The following is a 20,512-nucleotide window of genomic DNA, read 5'->3' as shown; positions in this document are numbered from 1 at the left end:
CCAGGAAACTTGTTGCAGCCCTCTGACATGCATAGTTACCCCCTATGGGGGTCCACTACCTTTTTTCAGTTCTGGCCCTGCCAAGGCATTTTGCACAAAATATAACACTTTAGCAGACAGGTACTGGCCCTCTGCAGCCGCAGTGTTCCTGTTCCTTCACAAAACAACTCTGTGAGACCAAGAAAAGTCACTGTATGTATTCTAGTTGAAAATGTTGCAAGGCACTGAACTGCTCCCCAGTGTAATGGTTTATTTCAGAGAGTGGCTGTTCGGCAACACGCAGATTCCAAACATCCCACAACAGGACTGGTGCAAACATAACAGTACTGTGCCATGGGGTTAACTGTAGATTCAAGGAAGCTTGCATAGAAAGCCAGGAATTCTATGGAGAATTGAAAGACTGCATGTCTTTAAGCTGATGTGAGAACTTTTGTGAGAACCTTACAGATGCTATCTAAACTAGGGGAGGGCAGAAGGCAGATACATCCAAACATGAATGGCTTAGTCTTGTATTAAAAGACACATAAGTGAGAGAAAAAAAGCTTAAAAAATAGGATTATACTAGGGTTACAATATGCAAAGATCTGGGAAGGAAAACAGTTTTTCTATAGCAGCCTGAGCAACAAAGCTGTACAAAACTTCTATGAAGTTGTATCTTAAATGTATTGACATTTACATAGCAGCTGAACCCACAGGGTCACTGGCACAGACAGGTAGAAGGGAAGATGTACTCCAGTGACCTGTGGTGCACTCAATGTCCAAGATTCAGAATGTGTACACACCAATGGGTTGTAAGATAATCCAGGCAGATGGCTTAGTTTGTCTTCAAAACCTTGCCCAGGTGTTAAGTCTCAGGTACCAAGACCATAGAATCAGCTCCTTTCTTTGTTGTTGGCATCAGCATCAACATGACTTCAAAATAATGTGAAAAAGCAAAAGGCTAAAGTTATTCCCCACCAGGGCACTGGTGCCCATCACTACTACATATCCTGGAGAGAAGAGTTCACAAGATGGGACAGTGCAACTCAGTGCTCTGAAGAAATGAAGTCTCTAGATTCTCTTGCTTTCTTGGGCACTGTTTTCTTTACAGTTGATGAGTTTGGTAGATTTTTGCTTTTCATGGCTGTTGTTTTCCTCTGTTTTTGATGAGTGGTTCGGAGAGATTTCAGCCCCAGCATCTCACAGTACTTATTGCACTGGTGGAGGGCTCTGAACTGCTCAATGAAGGAAATGGAGCAGTTGCCTTTAAAACCTTTGTATCTGTAGCAACAAAGAAAAGACAAAGCCAAATGGGATTTCAAGATGCATTTTCAGCACAGGGAAGCAGAGTATGATTGTTGACTCATAAGCAATTTGAAAACATCAAGCAAGTCTCTTCCACTCATGCTGCTTTAAGCACTGACTGTGACACAAAATCAAACGAAGCCATTGAGAGGTGAAGGAAACCAGGTAATAAGTAGTGGCAGAGAGGGAAAAGGGTTAAAGAGGCATAGTTTCAGTGGCCTGTGTCCTTGCTATTATTTTTAATTTCTTTTAGCTGAGACTATAATTGTCTGCTGGCTGACTTTGTCTCAGGAATATCTAAATGAAATGCACACTACCTCATCCTCCATTAACAGTTCTTTCAACCACCCGAAGAGGCAAGGTTGCCACACAAGGTGTTGTCAGAACTGGAATCTGTTTTTATCCAAACATGAACACAACTTCTGTGCTATGCTCCTCCCTCCCCTAGGCTTGACTACAAGATCCCAGGAGCCAGGCCCCTTGGGGAAGAAGGATGCAAGAAGCATTCCTGTGGAAGGCAGTTTCAGCCAGCCTTCACCGCTCCCAAGATACCACCCTGTCTCCTACTGAGACAAGCAAAGCCCACGAGTAGGCAGGACGTGTACATTCCTCTTCTCCTCACCCTGCCGTGGCTGCTGACATCCCTTCTGGTGCCTGGTTTTTAAGCTTCATCAGGGGTTTTGTTTGTTTGTTTGTTTTTGTTTGTTTTGTTGTTTTTCTTGTCTAGCTACCAGGATGAAGAAGGGAGATGAAAGACCAGGGTGCTCCCCTCCTTTTTCAACAATCTTAATAAGTGCATGTTCTACCCCTCTCTCTTGGTTCCCTGGACATGCAATGTCCTAAGGTGTTGAGCTGTGACTTATCACTGTATGAAAAGCAAGCAAACAAGATTCAGCACTGAAATTAAAACAACATGCTCATCACACACTGCTCCAAAGAACTTCTTTCTTCATGCAGATTGCATAGGAAACACTGCTGCTCTGACAAGGTCAAGCTCTTTCTGATGGACAAGCACCTTTATTTCAACATAGCTTGGAAAATTTCTTCTACAAAAAAAAAAAAAAAAAATGGTGCCAGTGGTGAAAAATATAACAAAATACCTTTCAACAAAAGGGGATGGTATCTGCCACCATTTGTATCTAGCTGTCCTATTTTGCATTTCAAGTGTTCCTCTACAGAGGACAAATGGAAAAGTTGAAACTTCAGATGCTCTCCTAGCATCTGTAATTCCACCCCAGGAGAACAGAAATATCTTGGGTGGATAATGCAAATCTGGAAGTTTCTCTAGTGCATGTTAAAAATTACATTTATGGCTTATTGAGACACATACCAAAATGGTAAAGCATATTGGAAGTCCCCTTTACAGCCACCAGAAAGTCATCTATACATTTTGCTGCTGCTTTTTAACACTGTCACAATTGCCTACCCATGGAGGATGGATCCTAAATCATTTCAGATAAGCTACTGAAGCCATGATGAGGAAGACTTTGCAGATAATTGTAAGGTGAACAACAGATCATAATCTTCTAAGGAATGAAATTTCTGCTGGTGATTAATGCCAATGAGAAAAACTTTGGAGTTCAATTTTCTCATCACAAGCATTTAGGAGTCCTTTTTGTCTTCTCATACCAATATTTTATTTTCAGATTCTTCTGAGGTCAGAGGTTTTGGATGTTAAATATGTATTTCAATGAAATAAAGCTCCAAATGTACTTCGACATGATTTGTCATGTGAAGCTGTTCATACCAGAGAAGGTTACTCTCTAAGCTGAACAGGCAGTAAGTCTGCCCTTATCTAGAGAAGGCACTCAGCTAGCTTGCTGGAAAAAGCCAGATGGACCTCAAAGGGTTAAGGTTTTTTTGACGGTGTGTGTTTGTTTACCCAAAGGAAGCTCAAGAGGAGTGTCATTGGTCCTTCAGGACTATACCCTGGAGCTCTGCAATACAACGACATTTTCTCTCTCTTCTTTATAGAAATAACACTTGAGAATTTATACCTGCACTCCTTCACTCGAGCCAACAGGGGAGCGCTCCAGACACAGCCACAGAACTAAGTTCCACAGGGAAACATGGCTCTGCTCAGCAGGAGAATCTCTCTGTATCAAGCATTGATCCTGATTCCAGAAATGCATTAAAGCAGAGTAATGCACAGCCAGCAAAGAGCAGTAACTTAAGACTGGAATGTTTCTATTACTTTATCATTAATAATAATTAAGTGTTGGGTCTTTCCTGTGAGTGCCGATGCAGCAACTGTTGTTGTCACCTTCCACTGTCCTGGTGTGTCACCCCTGGATGCCACAGCAGTGTGTGTCACACAGAGCGAGCTGCTGAGGTGAGAAGAGGTGAGGAGGCTCTGTGCAGGCAGCCTCCAGGGAGCATGTGCTTCCTCTGGTATCTGATATTCTCCATTTCTGCTGCAAGACTGATTGAGAGGCTTTGTTTCTCCTGCACTGTGTGTAGGTGTCTTCCAGCAGAAATATTAATGTTATCTCCAGAGCTATCAACTAGATGAGAAGTTGCACCGACTGCTGATTATTTTAATTTCAGCTGCAAAATGACTGTGTGCTCTTTCTCTTCTTCTCCTTTTTTATTCTTAGGTAGCCGTTTTGCTGCAGCTAAAGGAAAGTTCTTCATACGTCTTTCTCATGCTATAGAAGTCTGATAATACTCACTTCTTTGTGGAAATAATCTTGGAATTAATAAATTGAGCTATGAAAAAAAATCTACTTTTCTATATGAAGTAAACAAAAGTCTGCCTAAAGGGCTCTCCTACCTGTATTTGGTATTTGTCACTTCCTGTACTTCTTTAAAGGAACATCTAAACAAAGATCTAAACATCTAAACAGTAGTATTTACTCAGAGGATCCTATGAGTTAGAGACATGAACAACTGAATGCTCTGCTTACTAATTTTACCTTTGGAATTCAATAAATGCCAGAAATATTTGCAATAAAAGAAGATAGATATTTTGTGAACAGGAGACAGAACATTTATATTAAAAACGTATTTTTTATTACGCTAGCTTTGCTCCTAAGCCAAGCAATCCTCATTTCACTTCTCTTAAAATAATAGGTTTGCATTTGGTCCTGTGGCTACAGATGTGGCCTAGGTAACACTCCTTGTCCAGTTTGGAAGCTGAGAGGCAGGAATGAGCCTCGTTTGGCTCTGCAGTGTGCAGACAGCCCTGAGCCTCAGAGCTGCCCATAGAAAAACTGATCTACAGGTGTGAGACCAAAGTTTCCAGATGAGTTCTCCCAGCTACTCACTGCTTCCATATAGCTCCCTTGTGTGCTTCCAGATGGCATCATTTGTTCTGGAGAGACCTAATGAGAGACCTGCACTGCTTTAGCTTGTGTTATCTGTAACGGGGCAAAGGTCTCCCTGAGTGAATGGATTCTAAACTGTGCAGTCCACCATGGATCTCCTTTGTTTTGTGTTCAGTAACACACAACTATTGACCATTCCAAGCCCTGAAAAACACCAGTCTGCTACCTTGCACAGCAGGCACTATTCATTCGCTGACTACATAGATGGCTGATAAATAACACTCAGACAGAATTCCATCCCCAAACTGGACAGCTTAGGGGTTGACCCAAACTATATCTTCCTTCACTCTGAATAGGGAATGTTGGGTTTTTCCCCACACTTTAACTCCCCAATGCCTCTTGCTGCCGTGTTGAGTAAGAAATCTTTCAGTGCCCTGAGGCCACACAAAATTTCAGATCCACATCTGGCAAACAGCACTCCTGTTATCATCATGACTGTGGGGCACTATGCTGCTGATTCCTTCATCTCTGTTTTTAGCATGTTTTATAAACACCTGGGCACCTGGGCACAGCTGCTGAGCTGGCTCACTGCTTGCACTCAGAAGTTAGTCACTGTGCTGTGTTATTTTTGTTTACGTTCTTCGAAGAATCTTCTCAATCCCTCATGTAAAAGTTAGCTCGCCTGACTCTGGTGCACCCCAGTGGCTACACTAAAATTACTTGCTAGGCTTTTCGGTTTCTGGTTAGGCTTCGCCCTCTACTGACAGAAACTGCACTGCAGACACTTCAGCACATAGAATAAATGACCTCCTGCTTTGGGTCCGTTTGGTTTCTAATTCACCGGCAGAACAGACATGGAAAGGATAAAAGATAAGAATTGCTCTGGAGAGTATTAACTGTTGAATACATCAATCTCTCCACAGCCTCTACAGGAAGGAGGAGAAATCTGAGGACAAAGGATACATAAATACTCATCCAGGCATGTTTGTTCAGGCTCAGAATACGAGCCTGGACTCCCAACAAATCATTAACAGCTATAAGCAAGGCTGAATATAGTTACAAAATTTTAATATATAGTGGTTATTGTGCCTGCTTTGTAAGAAACACTGGAGGATAAATAATGGCCATGAATAATTGATGACAGTTGCCATATTTGCTTTTGCAGATTCATCAGTAACAGCCTGTACTATGTCACTAGGTTATTTGAACACTCAATGATACTATACAGAGCATGGCAAGGGTGAGGGGGGAGATGGATTCTTTCTCAGTTCTTTTTTTTTTCTCTGTGATCACAAGTTCAATCATAGAGTGAAATTAGGATTCTATTTGTTCCAACCAGGAACAACATGGATGTTCTTCCATTCATCAAGGATTACAGAAGCATTTCCCAAGTACATTTTGGTGTGCCCTGATATGACTGGCCCAGGCTCAGAAGAACTGGAGGCAGAGGACTTGTCTGTCATCAGTGGGATCATCACCACTGCAAAGACTGGGGCAGGAAACTGGGAATTTCTACAGCCAATTACACAAAAAAATCAGTGTTGTACCTTCCCTAAAAATAGAGTTAAAATCATAAAAATTGCATAATATATTATTTACTTAAGTAGGTCCATACTAGGGTATAACTAGAAGCTTTAATTAACAGAAATCTAGAAATGGAAGAAAGTGAGACCATTAAGGGCTTGTTTCTTTACACACACACTTAAGTCTCCCAAGAAAGACCTGAAGCCATGGCAAAACTACTAGGAAATAGGCCTCTATAAATATTATAAACAGATCCTTTGCTATAGCTCAGAATTTCTGCTTTTGAGAGAAATGGGAAAGAGATACAATCAAATCCCTGAACATATTTCCTTTTTATCAGGTAAGGGGCCTATACAAAGCTAAACAAACATCTTCCTGCTATCCATGCAGCTAACAAGAACACAAGCTCAAGAAAAGCTTATGGTCATTGCCTGCTATAAAGCTAACTCACATCATTCCAAACTGAGAAAAGAGTCTTTATAAAAGCTTGTGTCATAAATGCATACTCCAAAGCTGTGGTACTTTTGCTGGCTGCAGGAGATTTCAGGTGTGTTCTCTCATGCAGTCCCTGCACCATCCCTTTAAATTCCTTGCAAAAAGGGCAATATAAACTCCGTCCCCTTTCAGAACATCTTCTTCCCAGAGGACTGTGGTAGACAACCTCTCTTCTTCCAGTGGAAGAGTAAGAGGGGAGAAGGGTCACCTCAGCTACTGGCAGCAGGATCTTGTGGTAGGGACAGATAGGTATTGGTACTGACATTGCCTTTGCATTTGCTGGGCAGGTGCTAGTGAGTGCAAGCCCATCTGGAACTCTGGCTCCAGCAGCATCCTGGCTTTGAGATTTCCTCCATGGTTAGAAGCTCTGGACAGCACAAACACCTTGCCTCTCATTGCAACCCAGCCTAGAACCAGTGTTGGCCCTGCATTTTCAGCCCTACCTTCCTCCAGCTAACGTAGCACCAAGGGAAGTGCCTTATTTGCTTGTAGGTCACCAGAGACTTTGATTTCACTCATGAAATGCCCTCTGACTAAGCCTTTTTAAAGGGAGGCACAAAGGAAAATCAAAGCCCAGTCTGCCATAACCTCATTCTTTCAGAGCAAAATAAATATGTTTCCCTTATAGGCAGGCTCCCATAGATATGAACAAAATAAGTTAAAGGAGTCAGATAAGGATTGTTTCCTTGCAAAGTTAAAACAAGAATAAATTTCCAGTGCACCCTCCCCCAGCATATTTACACGGTGAAGAGACAGATGAGTAAAGCAGAGCCATGCTGTTGAGAAACAATTTTTCACTCACCCCTTGGCCAGTGTTGCTATGCCAACGTCAGTTAACTTCATTCCTACACCTACAAGGCAGGAAGGAAACAGAGAGCTTATATTATACTAGAATTTCTAAGAATACCTTCAATATTCAAGATTTCTACATATAGAGACATTAAATATTATTTATTGATTCACAATTTTAATTATTTGTCAACATTTTTTCAACATATCTTAAAGTGCCCCAGTCAAAACCAAGACATTTATGCTCTGTGTCACTAGCAGTCTCTACAAGTCAGCCTCACACCAGCAGTTCACAGACAGCAAGGTGATGAATGAGAGCATCGTTTGCTTCCTGTGTAGACAGCCAGTAGAGGGAAAGGAGGAGTTACCCTTAGATGACTGCATATTGAGAAACACACAACATTTTTGTGTATGCACCTGCCCAGAGATGGGTATATTGATTAACGGGCCTCATGGTTTCAGTGCTTTGCAAACTTGGACTACAATGTGTATCAGTAGGAATCCCATATCTGCTTTGCTAATCAAATAGCAACAGGTCAGTCAAATTTCCTGTTAATTTTTGGGTGAGAGATTCAAAATCTCTTTCTCACTCAGTATTTCCAAAAACTTGGGGGTTTTGACCTGTCCCTTTGTTGTCTTGTTTATAAGCAAAACCCATTCCTGTGTGTTCAGTTTTTTTCTGTACAGGACAATTATGGTCTCAAGACCATTTTCCTTGGAGAATATCTTCAGAAATCTCAACTGGTATCCCCGAAAAATGCAGCCAAATGAGAAGACGATCAGAAGAGGAAGGATGTTTCTCTTCAGCAGCAGCAGGTATATTGTCCTTTGTGGCAGCAAAAATTAACAGGGGCTCAGATACCGTTTTTGCTTTTGTGCTTCCCTCAGGGTATGATTCTGGGGGGTTTTCTCCCTTTAAATTACTCTAGGGGTCTTGCTGAGATGTGTTGTTGGTAATTTTCCTGTCTTCTCTTGTTAAAGAATATGGAGTATTTTCTAAGACTCCACCTTTATTTGGTTTCTTTTAACAAGGCCCTGCCTTGCTGTCTCAAATACATCTGTGCAGGCTGTGTTGGGTGCAGGCCAGCATCTCAGCAGTGAGGGGGAGTCACACCCATGGGAGCAGAGGGGCAGCATTTAGTAAATGCAATGAAGGCATTTAATTCCCATTCTTTTTTTGAAGAAATGTACTTCTCCAGCCCTAGCCTGAATGTGGAGCATTCCACTGCTGAGAGCTTCTTGATAAGGACTTAAATATAAGAAAAAGTGAAAAACTAGGATTAACAACTGGGGTCTTTAATTCTCAAGACATTTCATAAACCTCTGGGAGGTGGACCAATAAACCAGACTCATAGAGCGTGCCCTGATTTACCAGGGAGGCATTCAGAAGAATAACTCTCCAGTGAAGAGTGTTAGATTTATTTTTGCTTTTATGAACTGTCTTCTTATAATAAACTAGGTAAAAACTACCTTTCTCTGCTGATTAGGTAAGGGTAATACTGCATAGGTTTATGTTTTATGCCCTGCTGCCATGGTAGGCATTTAATTAATGTCTTTCTGTCCCCTATTTATTCCCACAAATAAGTACAGTGCACTTAAAAGAGGCTATTCATAAAATATTCTAATTCTCCTATATTTTATTCTGACCTGTATGAGACAGAGCATAAAACAGGCAGAGGGCCAGGGAATTGTCTGCTCTTCTGGAGAAGACTCTGCCCATCCCAAGGTGAGGGAAGGAGCAGCACACAGAAAGCCAAGCACACTGCTCAGAACTAAGGCTCTTGAAGTTCTGCAGTTGCAGGGATTGACTGTGAGTGCTCACCAGCCTCTATCATAGGAAATACACTGCCCCCATACTGCCCCCATTCAGACAACTCACCTTGCAGGTCAGTGACAAGCAAGTTCCCATTGGTCTTCTCATAGACCCAGTGCTGGAAGGTGCAACACTTCTGGCCAGCCTCTGAGTCTCTTCTCAGTAAAGTTACTTCCTTGCCATCCCTGACAGAGTATTTCACAAATTCCCCAATCAGCTCCTCCTCCACTGTCGCATAGGGGATGTTATTAGCAGGGCGATGAACAAGAAAAATAGGAATGATCCTGAAAGCAAGGGATAAAAACTAATAAGATCAAGAAAGTTCTGTCAATGAAGGAGCAAGAAACAGATAAAGCAGGCAGTGATCTGAGACTGAATGAACAGATATCAAGTCTAAACCAAGACAGGAGACACCTGGAAAAAGACCAGGATCTTCTAAGTAGTTCTAGAATATAATCACATTATCTTCTATGTGATTATTTCTTTGGATTACTTATTCAGACATAAACTTTTTCAAAGTATGCTTGCTACCTCCCAAAAACTCTGCACAATACAGGGTGCTTGCTTACCTGGGAGTACCACTGCTTTAGCTGCTCAGGCTGACTGATACAGGATTCAGTCTTTGGGAGACACTAAGCACCTGCAAACCTGACCCACCCCAGAAAGAGCTTTGCCAAAGAGCAATACAAGGGGAGGGTCTCTCAAACAACATTTCTAAAAGCTGACATGTCCAAAACTAGCAAACACTTTTGATAATGAAAATACAAAGCTCAATGAGGACTGAGCCTTCTGGCCTAAGCTTCTCTGTACGTAGAAAACTTGCCTCAGGAGTGACTTAATACCAGCTTCAGAATAATCATGCTTTCTCTCAAGATTTCATTTTTAATAGAAAGTTAGAAGGCCTGACTTATTCACTCCTGCTGTTACTAGATAATACCAGTAGTATCACCTCCTGGTGTTACTTCAGTAACGTCACTAATTGCCTCTGAATTTATATCAAAATCATGCCTTCTGCCTGCTATTTACTGTCTTTACTCCTTACTATCCTTCTGTAATGGAAACGGAATTTCTCTCACCACCTTGATACTCATTATTTAGGTCATGACCCCAGCTGTAACACCATTCTCAGGATTCCTCCCTCTTCAGTAATTACTCCTATAAGTCAGTGAGCAGCTGTGCCATTGTACAATATATATGTGCATATATGTACATGTATATGATATGTATTATATGTATATACTTACTCTGGTACTTCCCCAAAGCCTTCCAAAGATTCAGCTTCAGCTGCATATCTCTTTGCATACTCTCTTGCAGTATTCTGGACATAGCATTCCTGTGTTAAAACCAAACATACTTATAGAACATTACTTAAAACATTTAACAGATCATCAGTTCAAATATTTGCAATACAGCTTTTCCCCATGATTCTTGTTCACAAAGGGCAAGGCAAGCTTACCTGCAGTGCTAGCTTGTAGTTCTTTTGGACTAGATCATCCTTACTTTTGGTCCCATATGTGACAGCATTGTGCACCTTGAGAACACAGAGGTGGCCAGGGCTGAACACTGGCACAAGGCCCTGCATCACTTTAGTCCGGAAAGCTTTCCGGTGCATGCCTTCCCCAAAGTGAAGCTCTTCTGTGGCTATTATTCCATGCAGGTTCCCACCAAAATAGCTGTCACTGATGAAATCTTCTCCAAACATGAGCTGCTTGAATTCAATTTCTTCCACACCTGAAATACAATACCACTTTGTTCTACACAAATGCATTTCTCCATAGAGAAAATGCTCACTGGAAATTGAATGTGTGCCTCACGTGGGGCTGGGACTCTGCTCCTCCAAATGCACCTTGTTGCCCCTGCTGCTTAAAGCCAGGCAGGCTCATAAGGAGAGAACTCAGAGTGCAACACACCAAAAACAGAGGTACAGATCACAAAATCTGTTCTTGTAAACTGCAGCTTCATTAACATGAAGGCAAACTGACTGAGAACTAAAGAGGCATTACAGGAATAAAGAGATCCTGCCAACTCTGCATTTTTGGGAAGACAGAGAGAGTAATAAGCTACTGTGCAGCTGTGTATGTAGATAGGAATTAAAATGTAGAACATAGCTCTGTGCCCAGTGTGCTCAGAGAACATTCTTCTGAAGCTAGACTCTCTTTTCAGAAAAGCCACAAGTCACTGGTTTAACCACAGCTTGTTTTAGCTTTCAGCTTGGAATGTTTTCCAGGAAAGATTATGCCAATGTGTTCATAGAGGCACTCAACTGAAAGAGGTCTTGGTCCTTATCCAGTATGACCACAAGGGACACATGCCTTTCCCAGCACCAGCCACATTCACTGCATCAGCTCCAGTGCTGCAGGCAGGCATGGTAAACTGTTTCTTTTCAATCTGGCAAACACCACCTTAAGAACAGGTTCATTAGCAAAGACAGAAGAAAACAGCAAGATTTTTATTTCATTGGTAACTTTGAATAAGAACCACATTTGTATAAATGACCATGTGAAGTTCCAAGCTAAAAGTAAATACATTCATTTTAGTGATCTTTATATTCAGGAGAAACTGATGCAGTAATATTCCTCTTATCCCCCTACTTATGGATTTTGAAGTGCCAGTAGCATAAGAATGTGTGCCTAGGTTTGTTATGCCTAAACTCAATCAGGATTATGGATTTCACCCTTTTAGTTGATCACTGGAATAAAGGGGAAAAAGATGTAAATAAGGATAAGCATTGAGAGAAACCAAAAAATTCTAACTGCACTTCAAGACTCTCTAATCATAACCTTTCAAGGAACACCAGAGAAAAACATACGTGAGAGAATGAAAAGTATCTATTATGCAGCAGTGAATTCCTTCCAGCTCCCTTTGTAGCTTCCTCTGGTTTAGATTCTGTATGCTATTGCCTCTTTGAAGCACAGAGGAAACTGCACATTTAAAGCTAGGAACAGAAGGCTCCTTAACTCCACCGAAAATTCTGTTGATCCAAAATTATTCAGTGCTGTTACACAAAAACTCCTGTATTTATTTTTGCAAGGAACTAAACATTTACTTTTATTCTTCTAGAAAAAGAAGAAAAATCAATTTGGCCAACTGAAGAACTCTATCAGTACAGTGTGTCCAGAACTGATAAGCCAATGTGCAATGCGCTATCTTTAGCTGCAGCACAGCAAGACGTGCTGTGTGATTAAACACAAGTTAACATATGGGGAAAGGATTCCAAATCTTCATGCCTGTTTTTCTCCTGGAATAAAGTTACGTGGCAGGCAACTTGCCAAGGCCATGTGTTCACCCACCACTGGCAAGTTTTCCTGCTCTCAGTACTGTGTCTGTCTGTGCCTCCCTGTGATGTGATGCTGTTTCAATGTCCACTGGTGCACTGTGCTAAGGACCAAGCTAACACGAAGTTAAATGTCAAGTTCCAATCAATAGTTTGTCATGGTGAGTACTCCATCAGCCTGGACAAACCATTCCACCTGATGTGAGGGTATTTCACCAATGAAACTCCCATGAATTAAAGTGAATTTCACCTTTGATGGTACAGAAAAGGTGAGTGCAAAATGGGAAACACAGCTCAGAAAACCACAATAGTAATTCAGTGGATTCCCATAGTTTGCCATGGGATAACTGTCAAAATGTCTCAGCCTGGTTGTATTTTTCCACTCTTTGTTCTATTTGGAAATCAGAAGAAAAAAAGATCTCAGCACACATTCAAGCAGATGTGTGTACTCACCTTCACAATTCTGAAAACTTGAGAGATGTTCCAGTACTACAAGAAAACAAACAGATATTTTTTTAGTTAAAAAAAAAAAAAAAGAAGAAGGAATGGCAACTGCCATTGTGATGATTTATCAAAATTAGAAACTGGAAGTTACCTCGAGAAGTCAGATTAAACTCAGCAGTCACCTTTCCATAGATATTGCTCAAGCAGCAATAATACATTCCTTGGTCTTTGTTACTGGCTTTAGCTATAGCCAAAGAGACAGGAGAGTCATCCTGGGCACTGGAAAAAAAAAGTTAATTTTCCACATGAATACTTTTAAAAGATCTTTCCCAACTATCCCATATAGCTCTCTTCCTGTCCCTGGAATTTCTGTCCTCACTGCAAAGACTGATTCAAATGCCATGCAAGCAGACAGAATATTTTCTTATGTGTTTCACAATAGGTGATCCTAACACATTCAGAAAGAAAACTACCTCAGCTAAATTAAAAAATAATCAAATCACACACAAATCAAAAGGCATTCTAATATTCCCATCAATATCAGGGCCAAATACATGAAGTATGAACACATGAAAGCCCAAAGCATTGTGTGCTGTTCCTCAGTATTGACTTGTCACTCAGCTTTCTCTGTTCCTTTGCTTTATTTCTGCTCCTTCAGAAACATTCACTCACCTTCTCTGGAGTCGAGCTAGTAACTTGGAATCTTTAGTCCATGTAATGGTGGAGTCACCATGAATGTCACCAAATTGACAGCATAGCTTAATATTTCCAGAGCAGTCTGGGAACAACTCTGCTTGGATTTGCTTCAGCAGCTTGGGAGCTTGAAAGAAGAGCCACAGGTTAGGATTAGAAGGTAATGATATAATTCTGTCCTTTTAGATCAATCTCAGAATTATCTGGATGTTAAGAATATGAATCTAACAACACTGGTAATTAATTATGATTTCTTCTGATGCAGAAACTGAGGTTTTAGAGGACTGATTCAGTACCCCACACAGTCAATGTAAATGTTTTCAATGCATATGGATTTTGAATGTATGGAATAGGATCCAAGGAAAGTTCTAGCCTGAAGAGGCATCAGCATAAAATTATTTCCTAACCAAAATACTAAACGACCAAATGGTTTTATCAGTAAAAAAAAAGAAACAGAAAGGTAGAGCATACAATATGGGTACATATTAAGAATTCATATTAACTGAATACTTGTACTTAGTAGACATTTTTAGCCAATAATAGCCCTTGAGAGAAGAGACTTTAAGTCCCAGGAGATGCTCAGTCTCCAGGGTGTTCTTGGAATACACCTAACTCAGACTGCCAGTCTCTACAGAAAGCCCCAACATTTCCAGCCACAGAGCACGGTTCTTTGACCACCAGGCAGAGCAAACCTAAGAATCACTCAGGTTACAGAGAGAGACTTGTTTACTGGCTCACAGAACACGCCAATGTCTTTGCATATGGGCATGGCATGAGAGAGGATGGAGGGTAACTGGAAGGAAAGGGAAAGATTTTAGGATAGTGACACATCCCCATGCTCACATGAGCCACCCCTGCCAGATGTAAGGGGTGTAAAATGCAAGATGTTATCCATCCTTCAGTAATTCTGTGCTGCTGCACTCTGAATGAGCTGGCAAGACACATCCCCCCAGGGGATCCCATTCCTGCAGTCTAACTTTCCCTGTCTAATGCTGAAGGAATGCCGGATCCAACCCAAAGGGTCAGGCACCTGGGATTCACTCCTATGTTTAACTTGTAGTCACTTAAGTCCTTAGGACTAAGAATCTCGCTGAATCAGGGCTAAAGTGACACAGACAGTATGTGACAGAACTGCAAATAGAATTAAAGGCTCCAGACTCCCTGCCCCAACCACAAAGTTGTCCCTGTCCCTCCTGCAGCTGAAAATAATACAAAAGAGAACACTGAGTATATACCAGACTAACCATACCAACCTGCCCATAATGCTGGGCAAAGGTCCACACACTTCTCTGCAGTACAAACATGCATTCACTTTGGTCTGAAGCAGATCAGAAGCTGGCTAAGAAAATTCAGTCGTATCTGATGCAAACCTGAACGTCTATAATGTTTTTCAAGCACAGCCTCAGGTACATTGAAAATGATCAGGCATTTCTCAGTAACTGCAGTTTGCTTGCTGTGCTTTGAAGGAACATGTCTCTCCTCCCACACATCTGGTTCTCTGGTAAAGGACACATGTTTGAACAGAGAAAAGTTGGGTTTTTTTAAATGTGATTGAATGTGAAATGAAAAGCAGAACTCTCGCCAGATTGCACAGTAATTAAAATCTACGAAAAGCTTCACAGTTGTGCAGCTACTTTAGTGTTTAGTCTTGCTCTGATCTACTACATTATTTTATTACGTCAACATGAAATGTCATGTTAAAAAGCAGAAATAAGACCTTTGTCCTTGCAAAGTACCCACAGAAATCACAAATACCTCATCTGTCTACCCATTACTTCTCTCTGCACTGTGTTTTACCTGTTAGCAACCTCCTAGAGCCTCTGACAAGCAACCTGAATCTCAATTCCATTATGTGTTTTCTCTGTCAGTTTAACATTGCTAATTTCATTGATGTCATCTGTGACCCAGCAGTGGTGAACAGGTAATGTAGAACGAGCCTTCAGTCATCAGACAGGACTGCAAAACATTAGTTTTACCAGTGACACCCTACTAGCAACAATACTACTTTGCTAGTAATAAAAGGATTTGTTAACCAAGAGAAGGTAACTGCCTCAGGGAGCCACAGTACAGAAGCAGGACTGGGAATGCAGCCCTGTGAGAACAAGACCAGCTCCAAGCCCTGGGCTTGCAGTTGCTATATTGTGTGTAGCTACGTGGCACCATTTTGCCATGCATCCCTGAAAAGTTACATGAGGAGACAAATGAAAAAGTAACTATTTCAAACAGGTTAAAACATTCATAAATTAATATAACTGCCAGCTAGGAAAAGGATGCTGGGGAGGGTTCAGCTCTGTGGCATGGGCACAGCTCTTGTTACTAACTTCTCATAAGTGGAAATGAAAATGAGTGAGGGCAGGAAACCTTTAGGTGACATGACTGAGACTAAAGGAGGCTTGCAGTGTGTTTAACAAATTTGAATTTCATACTGTAGCCAGAACAATGGGAAAGGACAGAAATTAAAATTAGTTTTCTCTTACCTTTGTCATCCTTTTTCAAAACTAGTTTCCTTTGCTCTTTTCTATCTTCTTTATGAATCATTCCTGCCTCACTCTTCACAGACTTTTTAACACAGCTAGGATCCTTGCTTGCATTTCCTCTCTCCTCCAGTCGGGGCTTTTTTGACAGCGTTGCTGGTGGTAATTTCTTCTTAGCTCCAACAGCTAAATGCCCACTCTTTGCTGTGTCTTGTTTACATTTGATGGGCTCAGGCTCAGCAACAGTTGGTGAGGCCTGGTAGGATTTTGACCCTTCTTGATTTCTTAGCCTTTCTGCATTGACTGGGAATGGATCATACGTGGTCAATGCTAGGGAGAATGGCTGAGTGCTGCTGCAGGGTGGTTGCTCTTGAAAACACTGGTTGTTCCCTGAATCAACTTGTGGCAAATTAACTAAAGCACTTACCACACTCTCTGGTGTCATGACTTCTTCATCTTTAGCATACTCAGTAGACTTAATTGAATTACCAATCTCAGTTAGCTTGCTGGAAGAGATAAATTCAGGACAGGGCTGCTTAGTGCTAATATTCATCGGTGGCCTCTGAGCCTCGGAGCCAATTAAAGTGTGCAAAGGAAGCTTCATTTCAGCTTCATCTGGGTTATATTCAGTAGCTCTTTGAATCTCTTGTTCGTTTTCACACAAGACTGCTTCCCCCTTGTTTTCTTCAGGTACCCCACGAAACCGATCCTGCAATGCTTTGAAGAAAGTTTGCAGCATACTCAAACTGTCACCTGCTTTGTCTGCGTTTTGTGTGGATTCATTTTTTACGTGATTTCCTGTGCCAGGACACCCCATTGCTGACAGACTGGGGAGAAGGCCCCCTGACTGGCTTTCAGGTGTGAAGAATGGTAATGTTTCCTCTACAGACAGTTGCTGGCTATCTAACTGATCATTGGTGTCTCTGTAATTCTCACCTGTTGTGCTGAGGTACTCATCTTGAGCCTCTCCAGGCAGCGGGGTACTAACTGATGGTACACTTCCAAATGTGCATCTCTGATTTTTTGAAGAATCTGGATTTAACTCTTCATCAGACTTGAAGCTGCATTCAACAAAAAATTGTGAAGTATTATGAGAGGAAACTGCTGGCTGACTCTCTGAAACATGACTAATCCCTGAGTCACAGGAAGTTTCAGCCCTTGGTTCATCACCTATACAGATTTCTCTCTGTTCTTCTCCTGTTTCACATGGTTCGTATCTGTGCACTTCTACATAAAGACCTCTTAAAAATGGATCCCCAGAAGAGGAAGAGAATGCCACTTCTTGTTTTTCTATTTCTGTCAGTTCTATATTTTGGGGTAGATTCTTCCATGTTACGTTTTCAGGAGCCTCAATTAAATTAGGCAATTGCATTACATAACCGTATTTCTGTGTATTAGAAACACCTTGATAATCTTGACAGTCATTACTTTTTGAAAGATAACTGTCAGAATTAGTCTCGTTTTGTGCCTTAGCATCTGAGTGATTTCCTTTACTTTGTAAATTATCTTCGTAACTTCCACGTATGGTGTCAACAGAAGAGTGTTCTTCATGTGTAAACTGACTGATGTTTTCACTGGGAAAAACATATTTCTCTTCAGGGACACAAACCAGTTCTTTTGCTGGATAACAGTCTGCAAAATGACACCCATTGCCAGTTACAGGCTCATTTATGAAGGATTTGTTGTGCTCAGTACAGAGTAATTGTCCAAGTGTCCCATGTGACTTATCTGACATGTAAGCTGTGTTTTCTTTGTCACATGCTAAATTACCACTCTGTGCATTTCTTAATCTTTGAAGAGAATCTGCATCACATGTTTGGGTAGCACTCTCCATGGAAAGCTTTCCTTCCCAAGCAACAGTCATTTGACTGGACCCATTACTGCCAGTTAATGTTTGATTTGGCTCCTGCCCCAAGTGCTCCCCTGTATTTAAGATGATACTATTTGCTGAAACACAAATGGATGGTGTTTCGGTTTCCTTTCCAGTGCTAGAATCTAGACATACACCATCTGTTTCTACCACTTGTGCAAGACAAATGTTTCCTATGGATACACTGCTACATGCTTCATCTGCTTCAAGTAGGATATAGGAAATCCTGCAGTCATCTTTCTCTGTTCCTTGGCTACCAGCAGATTGTGGAATCAGTTCCTGCTCTTCTGTCACACTTACTGGCAAAGCATGATCAGAACAGGTCTCCTGTACAAAGGTCAGATCCGTGACTTTAATATCTGCTGGCCTAACTTCTAAACTAGTGATCCCCCAGTTCTCAGATGGGATTTGATAGTCTGAGTCATCCTCATGAAGAAGTTTGCACAGCTTGTCATGCACTGCAGATGTATCAGCATCTCCTTTGCACTCAGGTTCTCCAGATTCCAAGGCTGACTTGGGATTATCTTGAAACACAGACTCATCACATAGTACACTGCAGAGAGGATCTGTGTTGTTGCTGTCATGGGAATCAAAACTATATCCCTGCTCCCCCTCCCGTGGCTCATCACATAGCTTTGCAGATGAGAGGACAGCACATAAACATTCTTGTTTATCAGGAGCACAGTCTGTATCCCATAAAGGAAAAGGTGAAACATCATTCTTTGCTACATTGCTGTTACTAATAGTATTAATTCCTTGTTCACAGTCGACTTGGTGGTGACAACCTTCTCTCTTACCACAAGGAACATGCTGTTGAGAATAGGTCTGTGAATTTGCATATTTTGCTTCTAGTATCTTTTCGGTACAGAGCATTTCTGAGGCTGCCTGGATGACTCCTGCACCCTCACAAGCCATGAAGTTGTCTTCCTTTTCCATTTCAGGCTCCGTACATAGCCTCTCACAATTCTGGGTAAAGACTTTGAGACTAGCACCTTGATTCTATAAGGAAGAAAAAAGAGAAACGTAATTTAAAATTAGAACTGCTTCTTGACACAGGCCTGAACTAGAGTCCTGGCTTGGAATACACCAATTGTTTTGTTTTGTTTTGTTTTTTAAGTATTTGTCAACAGTCAAATGTCTTGGTCTGGTAAGTTTCAGATCTGGATCCAAATGCTGGAAAGTATAAAATTTAATCAAGATGAAGAGCAATGACTGACATAGTCCAGCTAGGAAAAAACAAATAAAATAAAATAAAATAAACCACAACAAAACAAACTAAAATGGTCATGTCTATGTCTTTGGCTACCAGAGTGCCCCACCATACCTATTATTACACACTATAAACTGGTGATTTTGCAGAACTACCAAGATCAGTATTTCGGGAGCTTTCATTCCCCTTTGCTTCCATGGTGAGCATTATCTTAAGTTTCACAAAAATGCTTTCTTAAAAACTGCAGAGTATGCATCCCAGCAGCTTCTATCACAGTTTTTAGTAAAAACTGTGGAATTCTTGCTAAGTATGATCAGTCAGTCTCTAACTGCTGGTGGTATGAAACAGAAAATAGGTAGCTCTTATGACCTCTGGAAAGTGGGCTGATTATTTCAAGGACCCTTTTATCTATCTAATCTGTGTGTCTGTCCCTGCTGGCATCTGTCTGTCTCAAGCACTTAGAGACATGCAGCAGTGCAGAGTCTCAACACACATTTGGATGGCTGGGAAATTAATACAGTGGCAAAATAGGGCTTGTAATAGAGTGCCTTGCCCTGCATTTCACAGAAGTATATCTAGAAGCAGAATACCATTTGAAGCCTTCTAGTAGCACATTTACTGATTTTTTATTTATATTTAACAGCGATATTTGCTCCTAGGGTATGTGGTAATCAGTTCCATGTTATTTTTGTTTGAAAGCACTTATATCCAAATCCTTCAAACATTTTTTAGGAAACCCTGCTGGCTTTAACTTGCCTGCCCCAGCAATGGAACACTAAATCACAGCTGTCCATTACAGATAGCAGCTCCTGGGACATGACACCCAACAGCAGACAGCTGCCAGCTCAACAATGAACAGGGCCCACAGCCCAATGAACAAACAGTTTCACTGTCCTGGGCAGTCCTTGCAATTTTGGATACCCTGAAATCTAACAAAGCAGAGGTACTATGTGATGGACACAAATGCTTCTTGGGTGAAACCAGATTACTGACTTCTTGGAAGTTCTGTGTCAGTTCTACCTCTCTCCTTTTTGTACAATGAAATCTAAAATTATCTAGAACTGACGTAAATTTCTCAGGAAGGTCAAACCAAGGACTTCTCAGATTTTACAAGAACAGATTTTTCTGACATGACTGAAAACAAAATAGTGGCAAGAAGATCAGTAAATCTAATCAGCACAAGGAAAAAAGCTCTAGAAATATACATACAACACATGCCACTGTTCCTGGGGTGTCAGTGTAAACATTAAGCATTTTGCTTATGTCCTGGAACCCCTCTGAACCTGCTAGTTCCAGCAGGACATCACTCCACCAACACCACTGGCATTCAGCAGGCCATAGACATGGTCTGTGCAATTCTGGAGTGACACCAGTTC

General features: G+C 41.3%; 1 protein-coding gene across 2 annotated transcripts in view; it reads right to left on the bottom strand.

The window, feature by feature from the left end:
- Positions 1-205: 205 nt before the first annotated feature.
- The window catches only part of ALPK2 (alpha kinase 2), a 77,454-nt gene continuing 57,147 nt past the window's right edge, over positions 206-20,512 (bottom strand). For both annotated transcript variants that reach the window (XM_030468053.1, XM_030468052.1), the window contains 9 exons: positions 16,060-18,925; positions 13,562-13,709; positions 13,041-13,168; positions 12,899-12,934; positions 10,628-10,902; positions 10,416-10,504; positions 9,238-9,455; positions 7,372-7,420; positions 206-1,260 (listed from right to left, as the gene is read on the bottom strand). In XM_030468053.1, coding sequence (XP_030323913.1) covers positions 1,026-1,260; positions 7,372-7,420; positions 9,238-9,455; positions 10,416-10,504; positions 10,628-10,902; positions 12,899-12,934; positions 13,041-13,168; positions 13,562-13,709; positions 16,060-18,925 — 4,044 coding nt within the window. In that variant the 3' untranslated portion in view covers positions 206-1,025. The remainder of the gene's footprint in view (positions 1,261-7,371; positions 7,421-9,237; positions 9,456-10,415; positions 10,505-10,627; positions 10,903-12,898; positions 12,935-13,040; positions 13,169-13,561; positions 13,710-16,059; positions 18,926-20,512) is intronic.

The sequence above is a fragment of the Calypte anna genome, chromosome Z (assembly GCF_003957555.1).
Source record: "Calypte anna isolate BGI_N300 chromosome Z, bCalAnn1_v1.p, whole genome shotgun sequence".
Classification (NCBI taxonomy): domain Eukaryota; kingdom Metazoa; phylum Chordata; class Aves; order Apodiformes; family Trochilidae; genus Calypte; species Calypte anna.
Note: the sequence above shows the minus strand (reverse complement) of the source record. Positions and strands in the feature narration are given on the sequence as shown.